This window comes from Girardinichthys multiradiatus, chromosome 23, assembly GCF_021462225.1.
Source record: "Girardinichthys multiradiatus isolate DD_20200921_A chromosome 23, DD_fGirMul_XY1, whole genome shotgun sequence".
Taxonomy (NCBI): domain Eukaryota; kingdom Metazoa; phylum Chordata; class Actinopteri; order Cyprinodontiformes; family Goodeidae; genus Girardinichthys; species Girardinichthys multiradiatus.
This window is the reverse complement of record NC_061815.1, coordinates 760,082-773,414: the sequence shown is the minus strand read 5'-3', so window position 1 is coordinate 773,414 and position 13,333 is coordinate 760,082. Positions and strand designations below refer to the sequence as shown.

Here is a 13,333-nt window from a genome sequence, read left to right as displayed (position 1 = left end):
CCCGGGCCAGCTCAGTTATTGGGCTGTTCACGCCCCGGACTTGTGGGTGTTGTCCACTCTGTCCCGGGGATACCATCTTTAGTTCCACCACCGGCCTCCTATCCCCAGCCGGGCCAAGATGACGGTCATCTGCGACCCAATGAAGGCTCGGGCCCTGGACTGGGAGATCTGCACCTTGCTGGCCAAGGGTGCGATTGTTCCGGTGGACCCCCTGCGGGATCCCGGGGGTTTTTATTCAGTTTATTTTCTGACGCGGACTTTCTGTCTCGGCAGGTGCTACTTCCGGGGGAGTGGCGGCTTCACCCGGAGGTGGTGGATCGCATTTGGGCCACCTTCGGCAGGGCGGAGGTGGACCGGTTTTCCTCGAGAGATGCAGTTCACTGTCCCCTCTGGTTTTCCCTTATGGAGGATGCCAGTCCTCTGGGCTGCGACGCACTGGCGCACGAGTGGCCCCGGACCCTTCTCTACGCCTTTCCCCCGTTTCCCCTGATCCTCCAGACGCTTCTGAGGGTTCTTCAGGACAGGCACGAGCTCCTGCTGGTAGCTCCCTTTTGGCCAGGGAGGACCTGGTTTCCTCTGCTGCGCAGGCTCTGCTCCAGCTTGCCGATGCACCTCCCCTCCAGGAGAGACATCCTCTCCCAAATGGGAGGCCAGATTCTCCATCCCGATCCGGGCCGCCTGAAACTCTGGCATTGGCCTCTACAGGTGCAGGTTCTGCCTTCTCCCATTATGGAGGCAGGGTTGGACAGACGCCTATGGTGCTAAATGGGCGGTCTTTGCCGGCTGGTGCCGTGGAAAGGGACTGGACCCTATTCGCTGTCCTGTTTCCCATTTGCTGTCCTTCCTCCAGGAGTTGCTGGATCTAGGGTGATCCCCTTCCACCTTGAAGGTGTATGTAGCAGCCATTTCCCGTTGGCATGTTGGGTTTGGTGGTTGCTCTGTTGGCCGACATGGGGATGTCGCGCTGTTCCTGAACGGTGCCAGGCGCTTGTGTCTGCCCAGGCGCCCTGTGGCCCCTACGTGGGATTTGTCGCTAGTGCTTGCGGCTCTTCAGTCCCCCCCTTTTGAGCCCGTTACAGGGGCGGATCTCAAGTGGCTCTCCCTGAAAACCGTCTTCCTGTTGGCCATTGCTTCTGCCAAACGGTGGGGGAATTGCATGCTCTGTCTGTGTCTGAACCATGCTGTCGGTGGAACCCGGATGGCTCTGGTGTTACACTGTGGACTAATGCTTCCTTTGTGCCAAAGGTGCCTGCAGTGGCTGGCAGTGTGCTGCCACTCCGGCTTTCCTGATTTAATCCTGGTGCCCCCTCTGAGCCTCTTTGCCCTGTCCGAGCGCTTGAGGCGTATGTCCGCTCCACGGCACCCATTTGTTGGACTGACTGTCTCTTCGTTTGTTATGCTGGCTCTCGGAAAGGTCAGGCCCTTTCTAGACAGCGGTTGGCACGTTGGATTGTGGAGATGATCTCTGTGGCTTACTCCTTGCAGGATCAGCCCCTGCCGAGCGGCGTGCGCTGTCACTCCACTAGAAGCCTCTCCACCTCGTGGGCTGCCATGACCGGGGTGCCTCTGGAGGCCATTTGTGAAGCTGCTTCCTGGACGGTGCCAAGCACCTTTGCCAGGTTTTACAGGGTGAACGTCACCACGCCGCATCCCCTGCAGGGAATACTAGAGCAACCGCCTTCTGCGTCCAGCTGAGGTTAGTGGTGTTGCTGTGTTCCTTGGGGTCTCCGTGGGATCCCTCGGGACCCTGTTGGTATACGTCATCCAGTGCCTGAAGCACCGCCTCTGGCGGTCATCCGGGATTCATAGAACCGTAGTTACATACGTAACTTTCGTTCTCTCTCCTCAGCTGCAACTCATTCATCCAAATAGGTCTTTTGGTTTCTTTGCCATTTCTCCCTCCCTGCCTCGGAGTATTTAAGCTCCTGGTTTGACATTGTTCACAGCTGGATTCTACTGTTGCCTGACAGCCGCACGCCTGTAACTCTGCCCATGTTCCCACTAAACACTGGATGTCAAATGGACGTGCAGATCAGGTCTATATGAAGACCGTCGGGCCAAGACCAATTCTTGACGTCTCCATGACGTGCAGACAAGGTCCGCAATTTGGCCGTCTATCAATGACCCCTCTTGTACGTCAATAGGCAGTTCAATGTTTGAACGTCGGACTTTTGGAGGTCATATAGATATCCCAGATAGGTGCAGATTTATTATTTTCTTACATGAATAATTGCGAGAATAAATTATTTCAATGTAAACATTATTTAATTATTTGGTTATCGACTGTTGTGGTGAAGAGAGAGCTGAGCCGAAAAGCGAAGCTCTCGATTTACCAGTCGGTCTATGTTCCTACCCTCACCTATGGCCATGAACTTTGGGTCATGACCGAAAGAACGAGATCCCGGATACAAGCGGCTGAAATGAGCTTCCTCCGTAGGGTGGCCGGGCACTCCCTTAGAGATAGGGTGAGGAGCTCGGCCATCCGGGAGGGGCTCGGAGTAGAGCCGCTGGTTCTCCACATCGAGAGGAGCCAGTTGAGGTGGCTCGTGCATCTATACCGGATGCCTCCTGGACGCCTTCCTCGGGAGGTGTTCCAGGCACGTCCCACCGGGAGGAGGCCCAGGGGACGGCCCAGGACACGCTGGAGGGGCTATGTCTCTCGGCTGGCCTGGGAACGCCTTGGGTTCCCCCGGAGGAGCTGGAAGAGGTGTCTGGGGAGAGGGACGTCTGGGCGTCTCTGCTGAGTCTGCTGCCCCCGCGTCCCGGTCCCAGATGAAGCGGAAGACGACGAGTACAAGTACGAGGTTATCGACTGTGTTATTTTTATATTACATTGTAATGCATTTCCTTAACTGTTTTATTGTTATTCAATTAATACAGTTATTATTGATCAATTTCTACGTTTTACAGTGGCTGACTGCGGTTATACACTCATGTACAGTAGGTGGCGATATGTACCGATGAAGTTGTTTGCTTTCTGCCATAAAGGAAAAAGACGAAGAAGAGGAATTGCATTCAATTTGAGGGCTTTGGGGCATGTCCCAATACTCGCACTTCCACCCTTGTGTCCCTGAATTGCGCGTTCCCGTTGATGGGTTCGAGTGCGTAGTGTGTCCCAATTTTCCAGAGTGGTCCTTAGCCCCGCCCCATTTGTGCCCCACATCCGCCCTTCGGCGAAGTCCGCTTCGATGCGGGCTTCGCCGAAGTATATTACCCACAATTCACTGCTGCAGATGACGTTCTGAGCAAAAACCAATTACAACCGTCAACGTAACCAGCCATCAAATCAGAATAATAAGAACTGCGTAAACTTTAGACAGCAAGCCGACAAATATATTTTTTTACTGGTTTTTGTGGAGCTATATTATGTGTGCATCATTATTATTACTATGTTCATAACCAGTGTGGGAAAAAAAATTTGTAACATGTGTTAGTATAAGACATTGTGTATTGTGTGGCCTGCAGAGGTATTTCTCACAGGAGAGGTGAAGTGGAAAATTACAGAGAACTGCAGGAGTGTGTGAAAAGTAGAAAAGTAGAGATAGTACAACTGACTGAGTTACTTCCTGCTTATATCAGAAGATACGGGATGCAGCTGTTGGACAATACCTGTCTAAATATGGTCAGCCGGAAAAATGTGTATGTGACTATGTGTAGAAAATATTGTAAACAAGGGCGCTGCCCATTTTTGTGTGTTTTTTAATAAAAGACATGAGCCCAGTGAGAGGAGCAGAGAAATCTCGGTGTGTCCTGACCACATGAGTTCTCTCCCTGGGTCCAGGTATGAAAATTGAATACAACGGTGTCTGAGTGTGATTTATTCTAATGTGTTGTGAATTCCTCCAGGCTACGGTGAATAAACGAACGCACAGAAGGCCCCGTTAAAGGGATACTTCAACATTTTCCAGGCTCAACATTGTAAAATACCACTGGGTTCAGTGTGAGTCTGGGCAGTCATTAGGCCAGAACACTGAAGTTACCTTTCAAACAAACACTGACGCAGTGATAGTCTGGTGTATAAACCTCCGTCGATTCCTGCACTTTCTTCTCCTCAAAACAATTGCTTGTTGCAGTTTTAAATAGTTTTTTTAGCAGCAAGACTGTGAAAACAGCGCTGGTTCCCGCCCTTTTTGATGTTGCAGTTACGGTGCAGAGGTGCAAGTCGATGACGTAACCTCTACTGTCCCAATTCTCCAATTTTGCATGCTTGTAACCTGCGCACTTCAAGCCTTACATGCACTTGTACAAAGTAAACACTTCATAGAGGGGTGTAGGGTGTAGTGTGGGTATTGGGACAGGGCCAAGGAGCCACAGCGTTCTGATTTGGACCAGTAAACGGCACTGATTGGCTCAGGCAGCAAGTGATCATGACCCAACCAATCAAGGGCGGCCTTGCTAAGGAGCCCGGCTTCACCACCAGCAAAACAAAGGAAGAAAAAGTAGCACGCTTCATTTAAAACCTAACTTCTGCTATTCGGTGTTCATATCTGTTGGAGCTGAAGAAACTGGTCACGCTCAACTCACTGCAATCCACTCAAAAGTTGAAGGTAAGTGTGATGCTGTTTAGATTGCGTTTGGGGTTTTAGCTTTGTTGTCTTAAACTACCAAACCTTGCTGGCTGTATTAGCTTGCACATCTTCAGTTAATGTTAGCTAAAACGTCTGTTTACGTCGTCTCTTCTATTTTCTTGCATTTATAGTGGTAGATGAATGTTAATAAGGCATATAACAGTTTTTTTCAGTAAGCGGCAAGGCAAGTTTATTTATATAGCACATTCCAGCAACAGGACAAACCGAAGTGCTTTGCAAAAAACATAAGTACATTGTAGGAGTATGATCAAGTGAAACAAAGGAAAGTAAAGAAAAGTTGTGCTACAAGCTAAAAATGAATGTACTCAATGCTTTAAGGCGATGAGGTGGCTCCTTCCAAAGCATAACTAAACAAATGGGGTTTTAACCTGTATTTAAAAGAACTCTGGGATTCACCAATTTTTCAGTTTAACGTTTGTTCCAGATTATTGGAGTATAAGGACTGAATGCTGCTTTTCCATGTTTTGTTCTGATTCTGGGGATGCAGAGTAGACTTGTACCAGATGAGTGATCTGGAAGGTTGATACAACGGCAACAAATCTTTAATGTATTTTTCTTGCTAAGCAATTCAGGGACTTATAAACTAACCGAAGTATTTTAGTGAATCAGGACAGAAGGTGGTTGCTGAGTGCTATATTTTCATTGTCTTGTGGAAGACGCACGCATCAGGCCTTGTCCACTCGGATCAGGCCTTTTGGGAGACAAATAAACATGTCTGTTGACCTCATTTTAACTAGCATGCTTTCAAATTAAGTTCAGCACCAGTCCACATTTTTTTAATGTTTAGACACACCTAAGGTTTAGTTATGTATTAATAAATCAGTCTTATATTTTTGTCAGGTATGTGTTTTCTTCATCCTGGATGTGGAATTGGTGTCCTACCCATAACCACCTCGATAATGTAAGTGTTGTGACCGCATCCTCCTCCCCTTTGCACATGGCTCAGTCATCAATTTCACAATTCCAATTTGAAAAGTAATCAGATTCTTTATATGATCTCTTTTTTGGACAATACAAATGCTTATTTTTACTTTAAATTACCTTTGTCCGTTCATCAAGCTGCCCAGCTACCCCGCAGCACCAAAGAAACTCCAATCCATTCACAACATCGACATATTAAACTATGTTTGTGAGTACTTCTGAGACATGGCCTGAAATGTGCACAACATGATATTTGCAGATTCATAATTTTCCATGGAATTTCACTGCACTTTACACAGGATCTCTATGCATGTGAACATAAAATAACCTTATGTCCTTGTTTCAGATTCTGAAGATGAAACCATGTCTGTTACTGACAGTATTCGGGACAGGGAGACGTCCACATTTCGTGAGTATTTGCAGTTTCCCTTGCACCACACATCCCACTTAACAACGTTACTCCATTCAGGCAAGGAGGAACCACAGTAAAATAATTACATGCTGTCATATGTGTTTTAGGCTCTGTAAATCAAACCTCAGTTAACCTTTTGGAAGCCTTCACCAGCTCTAAGGGATCTCAAATGTCGACACCCAGTATCTGTCACAACTAATGCTCACCTTTTACTCACATACATACAATCCTCACAATTCCCTCCAACCGACTAACCATTAGCAAGCCCCTCCGCTCCACCACAACATTATGAGCACTTTAGTCCCATTTCTCCCATAAAAGTAGTAAAACTGTTTTCTGGCATGTATAAAAACATCCTTTATATATTCATACTGATTTATAATTGTAATTTATTGTTCTTCAGGCTCTTCGCCAATGCACTGATGGCTAAATTCAATATGAAGGGGAAACAAGGCAAGAGATCTTTGAAGAAGTCAAAGTTTTATAGAGCAATAAAAGGTAAGCTGATGTGTTTGCAAAGACAAGTGTGAACATTTTGCAAGTGTTTGAATTGTGCCGGGGTTAATTCTATATGTGTTTTTCAACTGAAGGTGCGAAAAGTGGTTCAAATTTTACAAGTATTTTAAATTATGGAGATGGTTTTGTATTTATCCAGTATTGCTAGGGAAGGCACCAGCAACATTATTGTGCATTTTCCAGATTACCTTTTGCATATTACTCATTTGTATTTCTACAAATGCAGATGGAATCATGAATGGTGATGAAGCAGCCACAGAAGACATCATAAGGATACATGCTGCAGAGGATCTCAAACATGCACCGCAAAGAAGTGGAGGTGGAGGACACAAAGCCATCACTCAGGACTGATTAGGGATGTGGAATTTTATATTTTTATTTGGATGTGTTTTTTATGTAGTAAAAACAGCGTTAATATGCAACTTGTTCATCTGTGAATCCGATAAAAAATTTACAAAGGGATGTGTTTTTTTATTTTTTTATTTGATGTGTGGTACAGACCCGTGTGTGTGTAAATATTTTTGTTTTGCAGCCAGTAAGCTACCTGTTATACCAATTACAAAAATGAAGATTATAACTTTACATGAGTGATTTATTTGTAAACCGAACGGGTACAATTTTCTAGCTTTATTTGGCTCAGCAGCAGGTTTGAACTGGAAATGCATTACACCTTCAGTAAGTGTTTCCAGCTATCTGCCAATGGGATAATTAAAGCTATGGGTGGAATGTGATTAGGAACAGCATAGAGGCAGCATCGCACCGTCTGAAATAAGTACAAATTTGACGTAGAAAAGACGTATACAGTGACCGACCACATTTGCACTTTGTTGGCGTTACAATTGGCGGTGCTGAGGACATCAAAAACTAGACATTTGGTAAACGTCGGAAAAAGACATCATCTGGCGTCACAGTCTGCACCTTCAGGGGACCCAAATTAGAGGTGCAAAATGACTTGGAAGTTTCGTTTCGACGTCTCTTTGCGCAATGGGTTAGATCTCCTGATTCTCCGATTACTAAGTCCACATTTGTCTTTTTTCATTAAAGGACTCTTTTTCACCTCAGGTAAACTCTGCATTTGGGTCATTTACCAAACAAACCAAGATGAAGAGCAATGCTTAGGCTAACAGAGCACCTGTTTATGTAGAGAACAGATTCTCCAAGACTGGTAAAGTCTATATACAAGCTACAAGAAGTAGCTATTAGAGAACATGGCCAAATGTGTCATTTACAAGTAAAACCTGTAATTCCATCCTAGACATGTTGACTACGGAATTTGAACACTGCAAAGTGTGGCAGAAATGTCATGTTAGACTCAACAGAGCCATCTGCCCTGAACCATGCCATAGATCAAGCCTGCTGCAGGAGAACAAAAGGGGGTTTCAATGCTTTTATCAGGTCATGCAGAGTATTTTCACATAATGTCAACATATTTTAGTTGTGTTAAATCAACATTTACACAACACCGTGAATGTCTTATTTATAAAACTGCTTATGATTATTATATTATGAGCTGATGTCATTCTGTTTGTGAACTGATAACAAGATAGGTGGCTTGATAGCTTACCTGTCATTAAAGAGTAATAATTTGGGTATGACAGACTCGGGAACTCCGGAGTCATGTAGTCCACCTTCACTCCTCTATCCACCAGCTCGCGAAATCCCGGCAGTTCGTGTAGTTTATCTATGTAGTCATACCGAAACCCGTCGAGTAGAAACACAAGTAACGGTCGGGAAGCGAGACCCTGCTGTTGCGCTTTAAACAGAAGTAGCAGAAGGAGGCACAGATGCGAGGAACACGAGGTGATTTGTCTCGGATACATATTGGGCCCTCGTTCTGGGTCGGTCCACAAAATACCAACGAGAAGTGTGGCCTGGAGCGTCCTAACGGGCACGGTGTGGTGGGTGTGGTTACTGCCTGACAGAGACCCAAGCTTACGTAATAAAGTACGAATGTACAGAATAGGGGCCGTACTAACTGAAACATACGACGGGGGATTAGGGCCATTTAGACAAAAGGAGAAAAAAAGGGGGGTTGCAGAGGAGTACTTTTGCGGAAAAAACTTTTGCGGGGAAAAAATGTACATTGTGATTAAAGGTATAAATTTATGATATCAAAACTAGGATATCCTCTGACATCGTAAAGACAGAAATTTGTAAGAAAATAAACTCTCAAAATGTATCAGAAAAAACTGGGAAGTTCTGTTTCTCACTAAAGGTTAAAAATAATGTGAGACAGTAAGTATCATACCTAATCATACCTTAAGTATGATTGTCCCTCAAAACCTTTACTCCCTTCAAAAGACAATTTGCTTACAAAATATTTTTTTGAGTTATACAGTTGATCCTTCCATTACCCCTTAGGGTAGCATTGGATCCATAAGCAGGAAAAGTTTAAATAATTATTTCACATTTAAATTTTTACCATCCTGTATGTGGCTCAGTTGTTGCTTTACAACTGCATGTTTCCCTAACAATAAATACTGAATTCTGATTGGTAATCTTTCTTTTATTATTATCATCAGTTGAATTCATATCTGATATCTACAGCACAGAGACTGTAGTATGTTTTTAGTAAAAATATATATTTGAATAACAAAAACCAACAGAGAATCAGCCGGCAAGTACATGGAGTTGATATCTTAACAGTCTTAGTCATAAACAATGTTAATAAAATGTAAAAATATACAAGTAAATGTGGAGACAAAGGAGTAAAAGATGGCAGAACATGAGGGAGAAGAGGATTACTGGGAGTTTTTGGAAAACTGCATCCAAACCTGGAATTTTGAACTCTCCTCCTTCAGAGCTATTGCATAAAACCATGAAATAATAAAGTTCACAGTTACTACCTTAGATTTAACTGAAAAGCCAATCTTAGGAGAATGTGTATATTTTTGTACAAGGAAAAGTGAAAGTGTTCCGTTTGTCTGTTTGATCATGAAGGAATACTGTTTTAAAATATTTTTTTTGCTATGAATTTGCATGCCAAAAAATTGCTAGGATGACAAATAAAATTATTAGTATTGTAAAAAAAAAAAAAAAACCGTGGTAACAGTTTTTTTTACCTACATTAACTTAAAACGTTGTGGCTTGCCAAATGTAACAATTCTGAAAAAAAAACATTCCCAGTCAGATTTCTGTTATTTAGTGCACTTTCTTCACATTTAGTGAATTTTTCTCACATTCATTGGGAAATACTAAATATAAATATAAATCTATGTTTAAATATTATATCTATATTTATATGTAAATTCTACATCTGATATGCACTGCTCAAAGAAATAAAGGGAACACTCAAATAACACATCCTAGATCTGAATGAATGAAATATTCTCATTGAATATTTTGTTCTGTACAAAGTTGAATGTGCTGACAACAAAATCACACAAAAATCGTCAATGGAAATCAAATTTATTAACCAATGGAGGCCTGGATTTGGAGTCACACGCAAAATTAAAGTGGAAAAACACACTACATGTTGATCCAACTTTGATGTAATGTCCTTAAAACAAGTCAAAATGAGGCTCAGTATTGTGTGTGGCCTCCACGTACCTGTATGACCTCCCTACAACGCCTGGGCGTGCTTCTGATGAGACGGCGGATGGTCTCCTGAGGGATCTCCTCCCAGACCTGGACTAAAGCATCCGCCAACTCCTGGACAGTCTGTGGTGCAACGTGACGTTGGTGGATAAAGCGAGACATGATGTCCCAGATGTGCTCAATCGGATTCAGGTCTGGGGAACGGGTGGGCCAGTCCATAGCTTCAATGTCTTCATCTTGCAGGAACTGCTGACACACACCAGCCCCATGAGGTCTAGCATTGTCCTGCATTATGGGGAACCCAGGGCCAACTGCACCGGCATATGGTCTCACAAGGGGTCTGAGGATTTTTGGTGCTCTGGAATTTTTGGACATTCTGGTCAAAGGTGCGCTCACCTTTGCTCACGTGGTGAAACGCCGGAAGAGAGGGAAACGGGCTGGGGTGCTGGTACGTCTTCGCCAGCGTGGACTACGAACACCGTTACCTGGAATATTTCTGTCTAACATGCGCTCACTTCCCAACAAAATTGAGGAACTACAACTGCTGTTGGGGAAAAACAGGGACTTTTATTCATCGGCAGTTTTGTGCTTCACGGAGACGTGGCTGTGTGGATTAATACTGGACTCTGCGCTGCAGCTGGCAGGATTCCAGCTCTACAGAGCGGACAGAGACACGGAACTCTCCGGCAAAGCGAAAGGTGGAGGAATCTGTTTTTACCTCAACAGTGGTTGGTGCAACGACGTGACAGTGATTCAGCAGCACTGTTCTCCAGACCTGGAATCCTTCATCATAAACTGTAAGCCTTTCTATTCCCCCCGTGAGTTCGCTTCGTTCATCCTGGTCGGTGTTTACATCCCGCCGCAAGCTAACGTGCAGGTCGCACAGCGCATGCTCGCCGACCAGATACTGAGTGTGGAGCGGACCAACCCGGACTCCTTAGTTATCGTCGTTGGCGACTTTAACAAAGGTAATCTGACCCACGAGCTCCCCAAATATAGACAGTTTATAAAATGTCCGACCAGAGAGGACAACATTCTGGATCACTGTTACACCACCATCAGAGACGCTTATCACGCCGTCCCACGTGCTGCACTGGGCCAATCCGACCACATCATGGTCCACCTGATTCCTGCATACAGGCAGAAACTAAAGCTCTGCAAACCTGTTGTGAGGACGTCAAGGAAGTGGAGCAGTGAGGTTGTGGAGAATCTCCAGGCGTGTTTAGGCTGTACAGACTGGGATGTGTTCAGGACTACTACCAACAGTCTGGACGAGTACACAGAGGCTGTGACTTCCTACATCAGCTTCTGTGAGGACAGCTGTGTACCATCATGCACCAGGGTGAGTTACAACAACGACAAACCCTGGTTCACAGCCAAACTCAGAAGGTTAAGACTGGATAAGGAAAAGGCCTTCAGGAGTGGGGACAAAGACATATACAGAGAGGCAAAGTACAAGTTTGGCAAGGCAGTGAAAGAGGCCAAACGATTGTACTCTGAGAAGCTCCAAAACCAGTTCTCAGCCAACGACTCTGCATCTGTCTGGAAAGGGCTCAAGCAAATCACCAACTACAAGCCGAAAGCCCCCCACTCCATCAACGACCGACGCCTCGCCAACAACCTGAACGAGTTCTACTGCCGCTTTGAAAGACAAAGGGACAGTCCTGCAACCATCCCCCACGACGCCCCCCAACAGCTGCAGCCACAATCCACCACCCCCATCTCTCCAACCTCAAGAGGGGCCTTGGCACCTCCAACCCCCACCCTGAAGTTCCCCCCCACCAGCCCCCTACCCACGCCGAGGACGGCTCTTTCCATCCAGGAGAGGGACGTCAACAAACTCTTCAGGAGACAGAACCCCCGGAAAGCTGCTGGTCTGGATTCTGTCTCACCAGCCAGCCTGAAGCACTGCGCTGATCAGCTGTCTCCAGTCTTCACAGACATTTTTAACACCTCACTGGAGACATGTCATGTGCCAGCCTGCTTCAAGTCCTCCACCATCGTCCCTGTTCCCAAGAAGCCAAGGACCACAGGGCTTAATGACTTCAGACCCGTCGCCCTGACCTCTGTGGTGATGAAGTCCTTTGAGCGCCTTGTGCTCTCACACCTAAAAGACATCACCGACCCCCTCCTGGACCCCCTGCAGTTTGCCTACAGAGCCAACAGGTCTGTAGATGATGCAGTCAACCTAGCCCTTCACTTCATCCTCCGGCACCTGGACTCCACAGGAACCTACGCCAGGATCCTGTTTGTGGATTTCAGCTCTGCCTTCAACACCATCGTCCCAGCTCTGCTCCGGGAGAAGCTCTCCCAGCTGAGTGTGCCCGACTCCACCTGTAGGTGGATAACTGACTTCCTGTCTGACAGGAAGCAGCGCGTGAGGCTGGGGAAGCAGGTCTCTGACTCCCTGACCATCAGCTCCGGTTCCCCCCAAGGCTGTGTTCTCTCTCCTCTGCTCTTCTCCCTGTACACCAACAGCTGCACCTCCAGTCACCAGTCTGTCAAGTTTCTGAAGTTAGCGGACGACACCACCCTGATCGGACTCATCTCTGATGGTGACGAGTCCGCGTACAGATGGGAGGTGGACCATCTGTTGGACTGGTGCAGCCAGAACAACCTTGAGCTCAACGCTCTAAAGACAGTGGAGATGGTTGTGGACTTCAGGCAGAACCCAGCCCCACCTGCCCCCATCACCCTCTGTGACTCCACAATTGACACTGTGGAATCTTTCTGCTTCCTGGGAACCATCATCTCCCAGGATCTCAAGTGGGAGCCAAACATCAGCTCCCTCATCAAGAAAGCCCAGCAGAGGATGTTCTTCCTGCGGCAGCTGAAAAAATTCAACCTGCCAAAGACTATCATGGTGCACTTCTACACAGCCATCATTGAGTCCATCCTCACCTCCTCCATCACCATCTGGTACGCCGCTGCTACAGCCAAGGATAAGGGCAGGCTGCAGCGTGTCATTCGGTCTGCTGAGAAGGTGATTGGCTGCAGTCTACTGTCGCTCCAGGAACTGTACACCTCCAGGACCCTGAAGCGGGCAGGGAAGATTCTGGCTGATCCCTCCCACCCCGGTCACAGACTCTTTGAAACTCTCCCTTCTGGCAGGAGGCTGCGGTCCATCCGGACCAAAACCTCACGCCACAAGAACAGTTTTTTCCCATCTGCCACCAGCCTTGTTAACAAAGCCCGGAAACCACACTGACACTCCCCCTTTCCCCCATACCCCCCCCCCCCCCCCCTTTTTTTTTTGCTGACAGGACACTTGTAAACTGTAACTCTATGCGTTACATTAACGCTCAGCTTAGACTCCTGCTTTACTTGCACAATGATCACCTGCACTGTTGTATTGCTC

At 46.2% G+C, this 13,333-nt stretch overlaps 1 protein-coding gene across 9 annotated transcripts in view; it reads right to left on the bottom strand.

Moving 5' to 3' along the window:
- Positions 1-8,368, bottom strand: part of enpp6 (ectonucleotide pyrophosphatase/phosphodiesterase 6) — a 162,379-nt gene extending 154,011 nt beyond the window's left edge. For 7 of the 9 annotated variants that reach the window (XM_047353451.1, XM_047353457.1, XM_047353455.1 and 4 more), the window contains exon 1: positions 8,003-8,367. In XM_047353451.1, coding sequence (XP_047209407.1) covers positions 8,003-8,258 — 256 coding nt within the window. In that variant the 5' untranslated portion in view covers positions 8,259-8,367. Of the gene's footprint in view, positions 1-8,002 lie in introns of all 9 variants that reach the window. The other 2 variants (XM_047353454.1, XM_047353452.1) reach the window with 1 other exon arrangement.
- Between the last annotated feature and the right edge of the window lie 4,965 nt (positions 8,369-13,333).